General features: G+C 34.7%; 1 protein-coding gene across 1 annotated transcript; it reads right to left on the minus strand.

Annotated features, from left to right (window-relative positions):
* Positions 1–3194: 3194 nt before the first annotated feature.
* On the minus strand, positions 3195–3899 carry LOC106663020 (larval cuticle protein A2B-like). Its single transcript, XM_014387546.2, has 2 exons — positions 3828–3899; positions 3195–3745 (listed from the first exon to the last, which is right to left on the minus strand). The coding sequence occupies exons 1-2, from the start codon at positions 3876–3878 to the stop codon at positions 3251–3253; spliced, it is 546 nt and encodes a 181-aa protein (XP_014243032.2). The 5' UTR covers positions 3879–3899; the 3' UTR covers positions 3195–3250.
* Between the last annotated feature and the right edge of the window lie 16657 nt (positions 3900–20556).

The raw sequence follows: 20556 nt of genomic DNA on the forward strand, positions 1-20556 counted from the left end.
CACAACACAAACACATAAAACTATATACATTTAAAAATCCCTATAGCCCTGAGGTACCGGAACAGCGATCTGTGCCCGCTGCCGTGCCTCAAGACTACTCACAGGTCCGATGATATGCCAAAATCTTGTCTATATACATCAAGCCTTCTGCACTTGAAGAGGTGCTCGACCTACGCGCTCGCTTTCCGGCCGGTGCCCGCGCTGCTCTAGTACATTAAAAGGAGCTAATGATTTGTATAAGTTTGTGATTTCAGCGCTAAAACTGAAAGAATTTTTTTATAGAAGAATAACTTATTTATAACACTATGAACGCCAAAATGTAACATTGTGCTAATTTATTTATTTTTATTTCATTTAGTTTTACTTTTTTTTCAATCAACAGTACAGAAGTTAATTTGTGTTTTTTTCTTACTTTTAAATTTTCTTCACCTATTGCCGAAGTTAGCCTTATTTTATATTGTGTTATTACTACATAGTTTAGTTTCAGTATTATGTAAATTGATTTATAATAATGTAAAGTGTAGTTGAGTTGAAAAATTAGTGTCACGAGCGGGACTCGAACTACTTCACCTGTCGTAAATTCAATCCCTCAGGACACCAATTCATGTCATCCTACAACATTTTCAAATTTCTCTCCTGAAAATATACGGTAATATTTTCAAATTTCGTGTAAGCGTATTGGATTCTCCACGGGGAGCGATTACCATAGAGAAATTACTTCAGTAATTATTGTGTTAGTCCATAGGGATATCACTTGCACCTAATTAACCAAAGTAATGATTTAACACAATTAGTTAAGGTTTTTAGTTGAGATGAAAAAAAGTTAATGGCACGAGAGGGATTCGAACCCACGACCTTCGGCTAGATACGCCGGTGCTCTACCACCTGAGCTATCGTGACCTCGGTCCACTCGGACATCAACTCCCCATCTCAACCCCACCTTATTAGTTTCCCTCCTTTTGCCATTTTTCAAATGTCGTGTAATCGGTTTGGATTCTCGACGACAATTGAAATGGCGACGGAGAGCTTTAGAATGAAGTGTACTTATTTTTAATTGTGTTGTATTAATTGGTCAAGCGGACCATGAAAATAGTAAATTAATAATTTAAATTGATGTATAATTTTTATATAAATTGTAATTGAGTTGAAAAATTAGTGTCAAGACTGGACTCAAACCCACGACCTCCGGCTATTAGAGTTGGTGCCCCGAGGACCGAAGCCACGATTGCTCAAGTAGTTAGAGAACCGGGTTAAAAAGTCGGAGGTCGTGGGTTCGAGAAAAACACCTTTTCTCGTCTTTTCTCCATTTTAATCCAATTGTAGTCTCATTACTCATGGAAAGATATTATGTTGAAGGAGAGGTCCTCAATATTATTGTGAGAATGAATCATCGAGGTCACTGGACGTGGATATCGCAGAGGCAGGTGGCATTTCTCAGAGCTAGGTCTCCCGGGCTTTAGTTCGATTCTGAGAGACTGGAAGTGCCAAATAGGAGGTCTAGTAGTGGATAGGTATGGGCTGGGATTTACTTCGGATGACGAACTGGACTGGAATATTGTTGAACGTAACATCACCGCAGCCCGTTGTGACCAAGATTTTATCGCGGAATACATCCCTCAAACCAGGATCTCATTGGTAGAGATTTTCGATTTCTAGATGGCAATGCCAGTCCTCATAAAAGCAGAGTTGTTTATCAATGTTTAAAAAACATGGGAATTTCCCATCTGCCCCTTCACCCATTGTCTCCAGACCTCAATCCCATTGAGCACGCAAGGGATGAGTCTTTTTGATCACCATCCGCAGAAAGTTGACCTGTAAAAAGTGAGTGCACCGTTGCAACATGTATGAAGGGAAATTCCTTCCGCTTGACCAATTAATATCATTCAATTAATTAAGGTTTTTAGTTGAGATAAAAAGTCAGTGTCACGAGCAGGATTCGAACCCACGACCTTCGGCTTGATACGCCGCTACTCTACCACTTGACCTATCGTGACTTCGCTCCACTCGGACACTAACGTCCCATCTCAACCGCACCTTTTGAATTTTCCCTCCTTTTTGCCATTTTTCAACCTTTTTTTATCTCAACTAAAAACCTTAATTAATTGAATGATATTAATTGGTAATGAGGACGACGAGAACTAGCTACTCTTGGTAGAGTAGCGGCGTATCAAGCCGAAGGTCGTAGGTTCGAATCCCGCTCGTGCCATTGACTTTTTTATCTCAACTAAAAATCTTAATTAATTGAATCTTATTAACAATATGCCTAACAGATGCACAAAGGTTTTAGCTTACAGACATTATAAACGGCATAAATTCTTTAAAAAAATTGTTGTATCCAAGAAACAAAAACCTTTTACTTTGTTATTTTTCAAAATTCCTTAATTAATTTTCCTCTAGTAAAAAACGTAAAACATTCTAAGAAAGGGAAAGTAGTTCTAGGGAAGGTAACCACTACAAAATTGGCAATAACCCTATGCATTTTCGAGCAGTTTACATCTCCAATTATAGAACGCACTGTATATTTCAAGGATGTATTCTCTTTGGCCAGATTATATATAAATTTTAAAAAAACAATTAAGGTTGAGTTAAAAAAGTCAATGGCACGAGCGGGATTCGAACCCACGATCTTCGGCTTGATACGCCGCTGTTCTACCACTTGAGCTAGCGTGACCTCGATCCACTCGGACACCAAATTCCCATCTCAACCCGACCTTTTGAGTTTTCCCTCCTTTTTGCCATTCGCTCGTGCCATTGACTTTTTTATCTCAACTAAAAACCTTAATTAGTTGTAATAAATTAATTGGTCAAGCGGACCACGAAATTAGTGAATTTAAAAAAATATTGCAAATGTAAAAAGAAAAATTAAGTAATGAAATTATGGCCAGGTCATCTAACCTTGTCGGTGTATTGTTTAATATTGGTTTTAATAGTTCGGCAACAATTAACTGTCAAAATCAATGATAAAATTTTATGTGCTTCACCAGAGTTATATGTATTATGCGTTTTTTCACACTCATGATGAAAAACCATAATTATTTTTAGATTATTATATCTCTCCTGTCTTAGATAGTAAATTCAGTATTGAAAATCACAATCTATGAAGAAGTTCAAGACTAAAACCAGACCTGCAGGCTTAGTTGAACTAAATTGCAAAATTTTCTTGATGGAATTTAATATTAAAAAACAACAAGTGGTATTTGTTTCGTTAACGTTTAATGCCTAATTCTGTACAACAGGTACGAGGAAACATTTAGTAGTGGAAGACAGGGCTGGAGTGTCCGACGGTGGCGACTGGTGCGTGGGCGACAGTGGCGTACGGGGTATAGGTCCTGGCAAGAGTGACGGGGGCGTGAGCGACAGCGACGGGTGCGTGAGCGACGGCAACTGGAGCGTGAGCGACGTTGGCTTCTTTGTGTACGACAGCGTTGAATCCGTTGACGGGGTCGGCGGTGTATTCAACGACCCTCCTGGAGCCGTCGGGTTCGACGAGGGAGTAGCTTCCGTGGACGACGTCGCCGTCGCGGGTCTCGCTCTGGCTCTTGGAGTCTCCGGTAACGGCGTCATCGACAGAATAAGCGAAGTTGTACTGAGGATGAGGATCGTACTCTTCGGCCCTGGCGACGGCGACTGGGGCGTGAGCGACAGCCACCGGGGCGTGAGCCACAGCGACAGGGCGGTACCCGAGGCCGCTGGTGTAAAATTGAGCGTTGGCAGCGGCCACGAAGGCGGCGAGGAGAACGAATTTCTAAAATGGACCAATTATTTGTTAAATATTTCAACCATGTATTTTCGGGTGTTTTACCATCCAAACATGTTTGCTTACTCACCAGAGCCATTGCAGGAGAATCCAGTCGACAGTGGAAGATCAGATCCGTCATTTCGTTTATATAGGTTTTCCCATATCCTTGGCATTCAATTTTTATTTAGGGAGGGGACCGTCTTAATATCACTTCCCGGCCTTCGAAGAGGTCCTATTTTCGTGATAAGTACAAATATCCTCCCATTGTAAAAATCCTTTTTTTGACACTAATTGACTTATTTTTACAACATTCTCTCAAATCTTTATTTTTACTTCCAACAGCAATTAGTCGGTCTTTTACAGGGCTCTATTTCATGTAACAAAGATTTTTATATTACTAATAATTTATTTCAATTATAATAATCCCGCTGCTTTCGATATTGACAACCGTCTTTTAAATTGGTAAGGTAAATTTAGTCGTTTCAAGATTTAGTTTACATTAATCTTCATAATCAACTATTCTTACATTACTTTTCTTTAATGTAAAAGATTAATTTGTGGTTAATTAATAATTAATTGATAAAATAAAGTACAAATTAAGTAATGCTAGATTAATAGGGATTATATTAGTATTTCACATTTTCGTGTAGTAAAATACAAACAATAAATAAAAATCCATTTTAATAATCCATAAAAACTCTTTTCCACAGATCTTTTATCGCATTACTTTTAATTTTTTTCTGTTCTGTTGACTACCATAAATCGAAATAGTTGGGTTTTAGTGACTTTGATTTTTTTAATTTTTAATGTATTGATCAGAATTGACTTAATTTTTCTTCGTATAGTTTTTGATGTAGGAAATACACCAAAATATACCAAATAAACAATTATAAAAAATGGTTTGGCGTTTTTAAAAATTATAAACATAACACAATATCAAAGTTTGTATCGATAAAACTTACGAGGTCGGTGGGTCACGGATGTGGACCAAACGTTTTTTCAAGTTTCTACAATCCAAAATATCGGACATGTATTCGCCACTTCTTGCGAATAGGAATTTGAAATTTTTCCGATTTTTAATATTTTTATTTCGCCTTTCAACTTGCTCAAATCAACTATACAAATATAGAATTTTACAGCATTTTTTTTATGTGGATTCTAATAAAAATGTAGTAAAAGCCATCAAAGATTATAAAAAAATTCTAAAAATCAAATACGTTTTAAGTAAAATAGGTTATAATTTTTTTCGTGAAATTAATATGAAATTTCGTTGTAGCACTTCTAGAGACGGCTGAATTTTGGATAAATTTTAAAATTATTTTAACCCTTTTTGAATTATAGTCATTTCAGTCAGATATTCCGAAAACGACTTCTCATAAATTTAAAAAATTTAAATTAAAAAAATCTTTCAAATCAATGGGTCAAAAAATCCATAAATTTAAAATTAAAAAAATATTTTTAGGGGTATCTAAAATATTTATTAAATTTTGATCGTAGTTATAACTCAAAATAAGAAAAAAATTATATATTTAATTCTTCGTTTTTATCAGTTTTATTCATTCGATTCAGCAAGTAAAACATACAGTTATACTTACAAAAAAACTATGACTCTCACGTATCAAGAGCATTGTCGGTAGTCTGAAGGTCTGACTAGAAGTACCTCACCCGATTAAGAATAGGCCATGCGAGATTGACACACGGACACTTACTTTTGTGCCAAAGTCCGCGTATGTGTCCGGCAAAGAAAGGTTGCTCTATGGAGGGTAATTGAAAGGTGCAATTCCTTAGCTACATACACAGAGCGGGCAGGAATGCCACCCGATTTGAAAATTGCGTTTAAGCACGGCAGCGAGTATTTGGGTCTACTGTTCCAATTCATTCAAGAAACGGGATACTTATATTATGCACAGTAATATTAATTGAGTATGCATAGCTTTGTGTAGAGAGTGAATGTATTAGCGTGAATGTGCTTCTTAGAGATAACGTACTTATTAGCATGTGTGAGAGGGTCAATGGCGGAATATCGAGTACTCACCCAATCGACCATCAATTAGGTTAGTTGTGTAATATGAAGGGTAATGGAGGAATATCAAATAACCCACCATCATAACTGAGTAATTTGTATTAGAATTTAAAAAATTATGTGTTCTGTGTTGAAATTACCAAGTTTGTTGACCAATCCCCTGAAACCTGGTGGCTGGACGGATAAGACTGCGGGCTACCATCACCCGGGGAGGGTGATTCTCGAGTCTGAAGGCAAATTACTATAAATAGCAAAAGCTGAAATTGACTATTTTCTTTATCGTGCCAACGTTTCGATCTTTATTGAGATCATCTTCAGACCGCATCTCACGATTTCTGAATAATCATAGTCTAACGGTCACTAGGGGGACCGCGGTAGCCGAGTGGGTAGCATGAGAGACTCTCACGCCGCGGTCGTGGGTTCGATTCCCACCGTCGCCTCTGGCCCTTTTTTCCCGATAACCCTCAATTTGAACATACATATATAAGAATTCGTCACCATGGCTAATATACATAGATCATAAGGCCAATAAAAAAAAGGTCACTAATCACCACACACAGGTGAAATTGACGGTGGATTACGAAAAGTGCATAATACTCAACTTGGCACATGTTTGTATGTATGTGGGTACATGCGCTGATTTCAGCCTGCATAAATTCAAATCCAAAATAGACAATGACATGGAAACGTGAACGGCAAACATCCAATGAAGGAAGCCGTTATTACAACACGACACGTGAGATGCGCTTCATCCAAGGAGACTGAAATCAAGTAGTGAGGTTATCGCAAACCTATGGGCACTTCAGTCTCCTTTAGGATTATTAGGTATCGTGGTGGATGATAGGTTTTTCACAAAAGAGTACGGATGACAAGATGGCTTTGGATGGAACCTTTTGTAGTGGGTTTGTGCTAGAGTAACAAGAGGAACATTTATGTCGGTATTGATGGTGTGATTGGAAACATAGAATATGACATTGACTATTGTTCTGAGGATTTTAAATGAGAGGGATTGGATTCGATTAAGGTCGGGTCGTTTAGCCAACGCGTAGAGTTCAAGTCCGTATGTCCGAATGTGGTGACACCGGGGCAATATAAAGTAGTAAACAGGGATGGGATCTTTGTTGATGTATACTGGTGGGAGCGTAAGGTGTTGATGTTGAACTAACCTTGATTCTCTACTGACAAAGGCAAGGATAAAGTAAATTGATAGAGCGAAGTTGTTATGTGATCTTTACCGGGAGATCGGATTGTATCATCGGCAAAGTTATGGGTGATAGTGTTACATTGCGTATGGAGGTCAGAGGTGTAAAGTAGAGGAGCGAGGACGCTGCCTTGTAGGGCACCTGTTACAATAGGATGGATAGGAGATGATGAAGTTTTGTGAGAACTTAGAAGTAACGATCGTTAAGTTAGCATCTTAGGATAAGGTAATAAGTCACAAGCAGAATGTTCTTGAGCTTCCACAATAGTCGACCAATCCGGTCAAAGGATTGAAAATGCCTACCTTCCGATGTGCTTGTTAGACAGTCGAGTGGCAATAACAGCTTTTCCAGTATTTTGCCCGTAATTGACAAAAGGACAGTAAGAGCTAAGAAGGTGATTAGGTTTTTTTAGATTTTGGGATCATCCTAGGGAAGAAAATTTCCCGAAGGTAAGACATTGGGTTGCGAAAAATTATAAATAAATTCACTAGTTTCGTGGTCCGCTTGACCAATTAATATCTTACAATTAATTCAGGTTTTCAGTTGAGATAAAAAAGTCAGTGGCACGAGCGGGATTCGAACCCACGATCTTCGGCTTGATACGCTGCTGCTCTACCACTTGAGCTATCGTGACCTCGATCCACTCGGACACTAACTTCCCATCTCAACTGAAAACCTTAATTAATTGTAAGATATTAATTGGTCAAGGGGACCACGAAACTACTGAATTTAATAAGTTTAAAATGAAGTATACTTCACTAAAGCTCTCCGTGGCCATTTTATTTGTCGCCGAGAATCAAATTGATTACATGACATTTGAAAAATGGCAAAAAGGAGGGAAAATTCAAAAGGTGGGGTTGAGATGGGAAGTTAGTGTCCGAGTGGATCAAGGTCAGGATAGCTCAAGTGGTAGAGCAGCGGCTTATCAAGCCGAAGATCGTGGGTTCGAATCCCGCTCGTGCCATTGACTTTTTATCTCAACTGAAAACCTTAATTAATTGAATTATTGAGCAGTTTGGTAAAAATCTATCCGCTTGAATACCAAGAACTTCACTGCTGCACGACGCATTAACGCACCGAGTGGCAACCAATTATATTCATCACCCAACAAAAAATCAATATATTATACCAAATAAATTAAATAAAACGATGATTTTCATTGAAGAAAATGTCTAACAATGAGACGAAAGTTTGCTAATGTATCGTCTAGTAAATTGATAAACTGCTTAGTTTTTGCAAAAGACAAGATCTGTACGTGGGCAAGAGTAATAGCAAGTTGTTAACCTATAAAGACGCTATTAATTTCATGCCACACGCCTTCTCGACGGCTATTACAGAACCGGTAAAACAATCATATATTACTGACATTTCTTCATAACTTAGTAACTTTTTACATCTAAGTTTTGTATGAAATGCAGTAAATGATTGTTATATTTCCTGCCGATTTTTGTGGCGTTTTGTTTTACACGGGGACTTGGAAATATCGAAAAGATGAAACGCGTTTGATAGACCAAAACAATGATCGAACCACAGATTAAAATTATTGCAATAATAAGATTCTAAAAAAACGCCTTTGCAAATCTTACATTAATAAAAATAATTTCTTATTTTTATTAATGTAACTCAGGGCACTCTCTACACGACACGCAAGAATGGCACAATTACACAGAAGATAAACACTTTGAGCCCTGAAGATGATCTCAATAAAGATCGAAACGTTGGCACAATAAAGAAAATGTTTTCTGAAACCTACATCACACCAGACCGCATCTCACGATTTGTAAATAAAAATTAATGTAACATTTGCAAAGACGTTTTTTTGTAAGAAACTTATTATTGCAATAATTTTAATCTGTGGTTTGGTCATTGTTTTGGTCACTGTTTTGGTCTATCAAACGCGTTTCATAAGAAATTATTTTTACTTATACAATAATTATTACTTTACGGATATAGTGTTGAATTATTTGAGAATGATTATCGTTACATTTCATGTAATATAAAATTTTTTTTGATGGTTTGTAGTCTAGGATTCGCTGAACAAAAGTTGAAATAATTTACTTTGTTATTTACTTTTCAATTGATTATGAATAAGGAGTAATCTATTTTTTCTATTTAATTTGGTTCCGAACTATCGCGAAGCCTTTTTTTCATCTGGAAAGTCGGAATAATTTTTCTTCTAAAAAATTTAAATTTCCACTCCCACTTTCCGTTTCGGAACTTCCTGCACAATTTTATTATAATCCTACATTGTCCTTCCTTATTGTGTTCTCGTTTAAAATCAAAATTTCCACTGGCATTTTGAGTTTCAGACCTTCCTGAGCAGATTTCTTCCGTGTCTGTTTGTGGTCAATTCAAAACTCCAAAACCGTAAGATCAATTTTTATAAAATTTTTAGAGAATGTGCAGGATGATTTTTACATTGGTCCCGATGAACTTAATCCAAATTGAATCAGCGGTATCGCCTGGGTATGCACAAAATTTGAGGAAGGTATACTACCCACCCACTTGGCATTTCTCTTTACATCTAGGTATAGTGTAAAATTTATTAAAACTATTGTGATACTGCCTGTCAATTTTTGTGGTTTTTGTTTCACATAGGGCCAACTTGGAAAATCCAAAAGTGGAAACGCGTCTGACAAACCAATGGCCAAACCAGCGATAAAAAATTTTGTAAGCAAATCATACAAAAACGCCTTAACAAATAGTAGCGTCAATATTACTAACAAATTATTTTTATTTATAAAATAATAATTATCACTTTAAAGATGTCTTGGTGGACTATTTGAGAGTATTTATCGTCACGCTACTGTGTAATAAGAAAGTTTGTCTGTGTATTTGATAAAATAAAAGATCTAATTTTTATCTATTTTTCTATTGATTATGGATAGGGACGGGCTTTGGATGTATTCTCATATTTGTTTCTGAGCCTCTTACGCCATTTTGGTAACTTTTATTTTTTTTCTGGCCATGTACTAGTGTACATCTAGTAAACTTTTATTTCATGTTTCATGCTATTTAAGAACAAATGAACCGTATTTTCTTTTACATATTTGGAAATATTTGGAGATTTACATATAATTACATAATTTTACTTTAAACTACATATTTTTGTCCGTATTCCGTAAAATGAACGATAAAATTATTTAAAATTAAAAAAAAAATAGTAAAGATGTAAGAAGGGTTTCAGAGCACTAAACATTTCAAGATGTGAACGATAAATTTCGAATATTTAAAAATCTATATTATTACAAATAATTTTAGAAAATAAAATCTTTTTTTTTACATTTTTCAAATAGAATTATCCAATAATATAATTACACATGTATAATTCCTTTATCAGTTTTTAAAAATTCGTTTTTATTTTATAGAATTTTGTTAACATTAGAAAGTCATTTTTAATTAGAAAAAAATTGAAATCGTACATTATTTCAAATAAATTTTAAAAATGTGTTTTATTTTCTATTTTATTACCTAGTTATATTATTGCTTTTTACACATTTTTAAACTCAGATTTGCCAATTATAAAATTCATTTTAAAAATACATAATTAATTGTTTTTTATTTTACATATTTTTCTTTTTACCTGCTTATTTATTAAAAAAACATGTATATGTACATATTTTATATTTTTGATGTATAAATCCCGTCTATATGTATGAAAATGAAAATATACAATAATCTAACTAAATTGACAAAACGCATAAATATTTGTTATAAAAACGCATTAATTTTTGAGCATTAATAAAGTCTTTAAAAACTTTCTAAACTTTTAAAGTTGTTTTTTCATTTTTAATACGGTTCAATCTTTTTTTCTCAATGGAAAAATTAATTTAAGTTTGTTCTCTGTTTGAATCGTGGTGGAATCAATTATTAAAAACATAACTGGAAGTGAAGATCCCTCTAAGCACTGCAGTAATCATCTACCTTTTACTGGGTTGGGTCCGTCGACTCTCGCTGATTTTCGTATATCCCCGCGCTTGATAAAATCATCAATATCGATCAGTTCAAAATATATATTTATTTGACGTTTTATTATGTAGTGTTTTACTTGTTTATTCGAGGTAGGAATCATCAATTCTCAGAAAGGCTTCACCTCTTTTAATAATAAATTTGATCAAAGTCACGATTTCTCGAGTTTAATATTATTTTAAAAGTTGAGTATTATACAAAATATTTCCAAGAAAAATGTTGAGTTTCACCCAACTATACGTTCTCAGAAGCTTAAGTGAATATTTTAAGGTCCGTTGCACCAGTCACGATTTAAACTGGGTTTACTGGAACCTCGTTTATAAATTGGAACGTGTATAGAGAAGAAGTTGCATCTTAGTTCCCGTTCTACTGAACCTAGATCAACTTCAATTCGGTGGAACTGAGTTTTGTCACTTTGTACAGTTATAATTAGCGTTAGAAAATGAACTTCGGTTAACTGAACTAGGTTTAACCCCCGCACAACATCGAACCAGTTTCGAGATTTGAACTAGGTTCAAGATAGATAGAAAAACGCCAATTGAATTGAACTGAGTTTAAACCAAATTGGTTCAACGGGCCCTTCGTGATTTTTTGTCAGTTTTGCATTGTTTTTATTTGAATGAGATAATATACTTAAATGTACGAACATTCTTTCAATTAAAAGTTGAGTATTATACAAAATATTTCCAGAAAAATATTGAGTTTCACCCAACTTTACGTTCTCAGAAGCTTGAGTGAATATTTTAAGGTCCGTTGCACCAGTCACGATTTAAACTGGGTTTACTGGAACCTCGTTTATAATTTGGAACGTTATAGAGAAGAAGTTGCATCTTAGTTCCCGTTCCACTGAACCTAGATCAACTTCAATTCGGTGGAACTGAATTTTGTCACTTTGTAAAGTTATAATTAGCGTTAGAAAATGAACTTCGGTTAACTGAACTAGGTTTAACCCACGCACAACATCGAATCAGTTTCGAGATTTCAACTAGGTTCAAGATAGATTGAAAAACGCCAATTGAATTGAACTGAGTTTAAACCAAATTGGTTCAACGGGCCCTTAAGGTCCGTTGCATCAGTCACGATTTAAACTGGGTTCACTGGAACCTAGTTTATAATTTGGAACGTGTATAGAGAAGAAGTTGCATCTTAGTTCCCGTTCTACTGAACCTAGATCAACTTCAATTCGGTGGAACTGAGTTTTGTCACTTTGTACAGTTATAATTAGCGTTAGAAAATGAACTTCGGTTAACTGAACTAGGTTTAACCGACGCACAACATCGAACAAATTTTAAGATTTGAACTAGGTTCAAGATAGATTGGAAAACGCCAATTGAATTGAACTAAGTTTAATCCAAATTGGTTCAACGGGCTGTGATTTTTTATCAGTTTTCCATTGTTTTTATGTCGATGAGATAATAATATATTCAAGTGTACGAACATTCTTTCAATCATTCATATAATGAATAAATGCTTAGTAAATTAAATTTTTGAATAAAAATTGTAAAAAGTTTTCATGGTTTACAATTCTATCCCATTATCTTTATAGCTCTTACAGCAGATTTCGTGGGGAGTTGAGGATCGCACAAGCGCATACACCGTGCCCCGAACTTAAAAGTTTACGGATTATACAATTGAATCGTTTAGCCAGGTGCAGACGTCAATTCGCGGCTTCGTTTATAATTGTACGATTTAATGTTGAGGTCTGCATTGACGAACCTGTTTTGGGCCGTTTCCGATGATCTTGGCCCGACTTTGCTCGCCGGTTTTGTCTGTCAGACGCGTTTCGGCATTTCGCCATCATCAGTGGACGGTTTGTGACGAAACGCCGAAACGTTACTTATTAAAGGTTATTCGCGGTCGCATACTCAATAAATGAAATCGAAAAAAATGCAAGGTTTATGTGTAAAATAATATGATGCAATTGCCTATGGCATAAATTGAACAAATATTTACTATATTTTGTTTGATACGGTTTCGCAGATCAATGGTTACAAACGGACTTTAATATTTTCTAATCTGCTAATAATAAAAAAATACATAATACACCATGTTTGACCATGTTAAATACATAATATGCAGGTCAAACTAGGTTATGCCATTGCGAAATACTGAATTAACAAAAATGCAATTGTTTTTGAAATTCCACTGTTGAAAGAAAAAAATGCTTAACCCATAAAAGCGTATCAAGAAGAAGTTCGTCCTTGATACGGTTCTTCATAAGGTCAGTGAAGACACTTTAAGGCATTGCATAATTAACCCCACGCCGCCGTGGTCCCATTTCATCGGCCGATCCAGTTTGGCGTCCGGTGTCACTTGCCGGTTGGGTTTTCTTTTCGCCGAAATAAGGGCGTTAAATTAATTACGACTCCTTGAGACACCCCCTATAAAATTAGGAAAGAAAAACATACATATATTTTCTTTTAAGCCCCAACCCGTTGATGCATTTGTCTTTTAAGAAGGAAAAATGAATATTTGCTTGGAAATTGAAATCTGCCAAAAAGAAAATCTATTGATTTGGTTTATTCCGAAGAAATAAGCTCGGAAGCTGTAAAATTGGATTACCCTTCAGATTCATAGCAATGGTGCTTTTCTATGAAACTGTTATGCTCTCACACATCCTAAGTCCGTTTTTTGAACGTCCCTTTAGGTCCAACTTCGCACGAACATTCCCAACTCGAACAGACTTAATCGTGCGTATACGTCCGTTTGACTTTTGCGTTCGACGGATGACCCATGGCCTCACTTCTAATGTTGTTCCCAGGATGTTGGTTTAAGAGCGAACATTTTGTTTTTACCCCAAGAAACTATTTTCCTTCAGACTTTCCCTATTTTGATAAAAACAAATTATCTTTGATTATTTCTTCAGGAACTTCGTAAATAATAACCATCGGGTTTTTGTTCATAGCTACTTCTCACTTTTGGTTTATTGTATTACAGAGAAATTCCCTTTCTGTTTTTCAACTCAACTGAATCATGACAGGTCTATCTAGGATATATGTTATTTTACTGTCATTTTGATTCGATCAGTTCTTTTAACAAGGGATTTTATGTTATCAGGACTGGTTCCCTTAAAGGAAGAATAATTATTTTGTGGGTAGGCAAGGGAATTTTCTTCTTACTTTTTCCTTTGGCAATATTATTTCTCGATAAGGACGATCTGTTGATGCAGGACCTGGACTTTTAAATCCCTTTTTGACATAAAACGTCAGCTTCAGGGGGTTGAAGACTCTTCGAGTTCTATCATAGCTTTCTTAAAATTGCCTTTCAAGTTTTTTAACAGATTTGTCGTGGTCTGTCGTATTCCGACGGCAGGTTCCCATGGCACGGAAAGAGTCGTGGCTTGGCGAGCGTCGAGGCCACTAGTCACCGAGTTCTTAATTTTTTTTTTCATAAAGCCAGTTTTGATTTAAACATCACCGTTCTATTATGATTAATAGATATTGAAAAATAAATTCAGTTCAGAATAAACCGGTACAACTACAGCAAACAAATAAGAACCGTACTGGGGTTTGTCATCCAAGCCTTTGACGTCCGAATATTTGTCGGCAATTTATCTGAAAGGTCGAACTACCGTGAGCTTAACAAGTCTTCATTTACCGTGGCGTGAGGTATGACAAACTTCAGACCGGGCTCTCGGTATTTTAAGTAATTTTATTTTTTTTTCTAACGATAATGGTGGTCAATGAATGTCTGTACAAGTATTAATTTTTTATGATATAAACAGACAATATACAAACCTAACAAATGAGCGTAAATATCCATGTAGTAAGTTTTACTAGGACTATTTTTAACGTAAATGTTCTTTCCTCCTGGAGTCAGGGCTAATTAGTTATTTAAAATACAAAATTAATTATTGAAATAAAGTTCACTAATTACGTGGTCCTCTTGACCAATTAATATATTACAATTAATTAAGGTTTTTAGTTGAGATAAAAAAGTCAATGGCACGAGCGGGATTCGAACCCACGACTCTACCACTTGAGCTGTCGTGACTTCGATCCACTCGGACACTAACTTCCCGTCTCAACCGCACCTTGTGAATTTTCCCTCCTTTTTATTGGGTTGTCCGGAAAATAATGCAGGATTTTGGTATTAAACAAAAAAAAAGAAACTAGTTACTTTAAAGCAATGTTCTTTAATGAAAATAATTTCCCATACNTACTAAAAACCTTAATTAATTGTAATTGAAATAAAGGTTTTATTGATTATTAAAAATATTATAATAAAAACATTAAAAACACGTTGAAAGTACAAAATAATTCATTATAGTTAGTGATCCGATTGACCGAATAACTCGTTTCAGTTAATTAATCTTTATGTAAGGTATTGGTTGAGATAAAAAAGTCAGTGTCACGAGCGGGATTCGAACCCACGACCCTCATCTAAATACGCCGCTGAGCTGTCGTGACTTCGATCCACTCGGACACAAACAATTTGAATTAGCAAGGTGGGGTGAGATGGGAACGATAAAAAAATATTGTCTTAATAAAACATGTATTACCCTTTTTTAAATAAATTTTCTATTTCCTTCCTACAAAATTTTCCTGATCCTCCTTGCAAGTTTTTCAAAAACCCAAAGGTCTAGAAAATTTTAGAAAAATAGCCAAATCTGTATATTTATATACATACAGATTTGGCAATTTTTCTAACATTTTCTAGGTGTATGTATACTTAGGGGGCAGACCTTGTGCTCAGTTCAGTTGTATAATTGATTGTATGTTGAGAGAATATTTTATTAATTCATTTATTTTTTGTAATTAAAATTCATTCTGTATAATTTTTCTAGTTATAATATTGTGTACGTATATATTAAAAAAATATTGTCTTAATTAAATATGTATTACACTTTTTTAAAATAAATTTTCTAGTTCCTTCTTATAAAATTTTCCTGTTCCTCCTTTGAGGTTCGTCAAAAACCCAGAGGATTAGACAATTTTAGAAAAATAGCCAAATTTGTATATATATATATATATACAGATTTGGCTATTTTAACATTTTCTAGATGTATGTATACATAGGGGGCAGACCATGTGCTCAGTTCAGATGTATAATTCATTGAATGTTGAGAGGATCTTTTTTTGATTCATTTACTTTTTGTAATTAAATTTCATCCTGTATAATTTTTCTTGTTATAATATTGTGTACGTATACTTTAAAAAAATATTGTCTTAATTAAATATGTATTATCTTTGTTTTAATAAATTTTCTATTTCCTTCCTATAAAATTTTCCTGTTCCTCCTTTCAAGTTCCTCAAATCCCAGAGGTCTAGAAAATTTCAGAAAAATAGCCAAATCTGTATATATATATATATATATATATATACATACATACAGATTTGGCTATTTTTCTAAAATTTTCTAGATGTATGTATACCTAGGGGGCCGACCATGTTTTCAGTTCAGATGTATAATTGATTGTATGTTGAGAGAATATTTTATTGATTCATTTATTTTTTGTAATTAAATTTCATTCTGTAAAATTTTGTTAGTTATAACATTATGTACGTATATATTAAAAAATATTGTCTTAATTAAATATGTATTACCCTTTATTTAAATAAATTTTCTATTTCCTTCCTAGAAAATTTTCCTTTATAAAATTAATATTTAATGATATAAATTTTTTTGCCGGACGTGCAAGTTGTCCATAGTTGCCGTAGAATGTAGTCAGTTTCGATGTGACATAAGCCCTGGTTGTATACACATATGAAAGAATTGAAGAAAGATATAAATTGAATTATTATGTTAAATGTTTTTGTAATAAATTTTACCTCTGTAAAATAAAGATTTATTCTTGTCGGAAATTGTTAAAAGACGCTTCGCTCTAATTGGCCGTTTTAAAGGTCAGTTGCTTCAGATCGGCTCGAACCAAACAGTACTAAACTCAAGAAACCTTCTGAACGATAATAATAAAAAATAAATAATTGGAGGACGTATCGAGAGTGATTCTGACATTTTGGGATTTTTGATAGTCGGCAAAGCGGGAAGTATTTTCACAAGTCGTAAAAGGCATGACTACAGAGCATAAAGACATTCCATGATCAAAGAACTATGAACGAATTACTAACTTCTTAAACTACTTTATAATTTTTCTAAATTATTGTACACAATTATAAAAAAATAAAAATTATTGTTTTCTGAAGTTTTTACTATTTTAAATTTAGCATTAAAATTTTTTTAACGCTTTTTATCCACCTTTTATTACCTTATATTTGAATATTTTTATCTGACTGCTGCTTCAGAGTTAGTGCAACAATGAGTAATCAAGATATCAGTCTAATACAAGCCGACGTCCCACAGGGTTCTATTCTTGGTTCCATTCTGCATACGATTTAAACTGGTGATTTTTCTATAAATCCCAACACTGTTGTTACCACATCTGCCTCTAAAACCCAAGAACGACTCGAGTATATCAAAGACTGGAGCAAAAAGTGAAAGAAAAGTCTTGCAACAATATGTAATATACAGGACCTCACTCACTGCTGTCTGAACCATCTGTGATATCTTCACCATCCATTGCACTAATCCAGATAACACAATACTAGTGAAATAAATAAACAAAGAAAAGAAGTCGTTATTGGTTGGATTCCGGGCAATGTATGGATAGAAGTTAATGGAAATGCCGACCGAGCTGCCAAACGAGGAGCATGACATGACTCGAAGACTCCTGTGAGCCCGGCGGACGCCAAAAGTTATGTCAAAACTGTATACTGGGAAGATTGGTAGAAACCCTGGGCTACAATAACAGACAAATTAAAAGAAGTGAACTTGTCAGTCGAACCGTTGGCAATCAAATACAGAAAATTGTGTTGACTTGACTGCGAATAGGCCATACCAGCTTGTCGCATTGGCATCTCCTTATTAACATAAGGCCTCGGGGATGTCCCCCGAGCGGCGCACAAATAACGATTAAACATAGATAGATTGCGAAAAATTTGCGCAGAGAAAATAATCTGTGGCCTTTCTTCTAGTTGCAAATAGTTATTAAAACTCAGCAGGAAGGCAGCAAAAAATTGATAAGCATTTGATGCTTATCCACACGTAGTTTTCCTACATGAAATGAATGTATTTATTAGCGTGAATGTGGAGTGTTTGTAGCTCAGTTGTGGCGGAATAAAGAGTGCCCCACTAAACTAAGATAGGATTTTTCAGTATTTTGTTTCTCGAATGAATATATTTATTAGCGTGAGTGTTGTGTATGTTTGTGTGGGTCGGGGCGAAATATTGACTACCCATCAGACCCACTAGGCTAGTTTTGCTTTAGATTAGGTGTGTCTAGAGTGAAAGGGGAAGTACGGGCTTAATACTATATTTCAGTTAACTAAGGTTTTTAGTTGAGATAAAAAACCCAGTGGCATGAGCGGGTTTCGAACTCACGACCTTCGGCTTGATACGCCGTTACTCTACCACTTGAGCTATCGGGACTCCGATCCTCTCGACACTAACTTCCCATCTCAACCCCACCTTTCGGATTTTCCCTCCTTTTTGCATTTTTCAAATGTCGAGTAATCTATTTGATTCTCGGCGACAAATGAAATGGCCAGGGAGAGCTTTAGTGAAGATATACTTCACTTTGACTTATGCAAATCACTAGTTTTGGTCCATGGTGAAAAATAGCAGTCAAAGGTCATGGGTTCGAATCCCGCTCGTGACACTAGCTTTTTTATCTCAACTAAAAACCTTAAATGAAATATATTAATTGGTCAAGCGAACCACGAAAACTAGTGAATTTATACTTTAGTTGCTTCCGAATTTCTAGCTATACATACGGTATGTAGGTTATAATCAGTATGACTGTATTTATTAGCGTGAATGAAGGCAGGCCTTCAACGGAATATTGAGTACTAAGGGTAGGCCAAGTTTGAATGTTAATGTTTGCATCGATTGTAAGAGTGTGGAGGGGTAAATACGAGTAGTTCTATCAGAAAAAAAATCTTGCCCTCCACTTTACATTTTACATCAACAAAGTGATACCGACTTCCACTTAAGTCAGATATACAGGATTATACCTAGACTGCGGATTTACGTGACTAGGACCACACAAGACTTAAGAAACAGCAACTTAACAGGACAGTTGGACAACTAAGAAGACTTTGCATATCGAAATCTCTTTTGACCGTCAAAACTCAACTGTGTACGAGACACTCGACCAATTTGGTCACACGGTATGGAACTGTGGCTTTATGCCAATCAATCCAATCCTTGCAATCAAAAGTCCGAAAACGATGTATCAAAGTCTCTTATTGCTTCACTGAACTCACTGATCCGATCCGCAAAACGTAACATTTTTAAATATATACTAACCTTCAACTGAGAATGAGTGAAATAGACCTAAATAGTAGATGACTTAAGGTAATGATGTGTATATGTAAAAATGGATAGAAATTCATGAAATCTCCAAACAGATGAAAATAATCAGAGTAGCACATAAAGCGACATTCCATTATATTTCATAAGCTATCTGTGATATTAATATTAAAAAAATAGGGGGAATTTTTCTCTGATCAAATTTGTTCTAGTTGTTATTTTATAAGCTATCTGTGATATTAATATTTAAAAACGTAGGGGGAATTTTTCTGAGATCAAATTTGTTCTAGTTGTTATTTTATGTGTATATATATCAGTTTAATTTTCTAGTAGGTTTTAGTTAACAAAATGTGAGTTCTGAATAAAAAATTAGCAATTATTCGTAGACTACTGTTTACATAAATCATGAATAAATACGTTGGCTCATGATGGGTGAGCATATTACCTTTTCTCATTGTAGCTGACAAAATCAAACATTCTTAATTGTATATACAGAGTGGTCAGTTCGTCATGTTTGAAAAAAATCCGTGACAGTACAGTTAAATTGGAGTAGAATGCCATAAACCTCATTGTTTTATCTCAATCCTTTCAAAAGTTAAAATATTTTAGTGTTTATTTAAGAAAAACACGTTGTTTACATTAAAACTTGAATTTTCTCTACTTCTAACGTAACTTTTCCCATGATTTTGTATTAGAAAAAATGAATGTATATGTATAAATTGAACAATTGACCTAGTGTTTAAATAAGAAAAGAAAAATGGAAAGTGAGAACTGTTTTAAGACTTTATTATACATTTCTATTGATTATTGGTTATGGATATAGAACCCTATGGAAGGCATAATAAAAGCCGAAATCTTAACTGTAGTACAATGAAAATCAATTTTTTGACCACAACACTGTCCAAAACATCAATATCCAAGAAGTTTGAATAAACGAGAGAAAACTTGCCAAATTTCAACAGTGAATAATTATAAAGTACCACACTGACCATCGCATCATTGAGCATACATCGTCATACATACATATAATTTGAAGTTAATCGATTATCGTGGAATCCGCATGAATACATATATACATTGCGTTTAAAGAAAATCTTAAACAATTTATTACTAAAAAGATTAATTATACAATAAAGAAATGTCATATTTGAATTAGAAATTATTCAGTATAATTTTATTTTGTGAATAGTAAGTCGGGCGTGGGTGAATTGTTATAAATCCAAAACCATCCTGACAGGTCGATTAATATTGAACAAAACAGGATATTTTCTGAAGGCGTGGAGTCATCAGAGAAATTCCCCTCCCTCTTTCTTTTA

The sequence above is a fragment of the Cimex lectularius genome, unplaced genomic scaffold (assembly GCF_000648675.2).
Source record: "Cimex lectularius strain Harlan isolate CLEC.00 unplaced genomic scaffold, Clec_2.1 scaffold250, whole genome shotgun sequence".
NCBI classification, from domain to species: Eukaryota; Metazoa; Arthropoda; class Insecta; order Hemiptera; family Cimicidae; genus Cimex; species Cimex lectularius.

What these genes read in the sequence shown, in the direction of transcription:
- LOC106663020 (XM_014387546.2), bottom strand. Translation starts at nt 3,878, where the DNA reads ATGACGGATCTGATCTTCCACTGTCGACTGGATTCTCCTGCAATGGCT. An exon ending in ATTCTCCTGCAATGGCTCTG is followed by an intron (nt 3,746 to 3,827) that starts GTGAGTAAGCAA and finishes GGTCCATTTTAG; the next exon opens with AAATTCGTTCTCCTCGCCGC.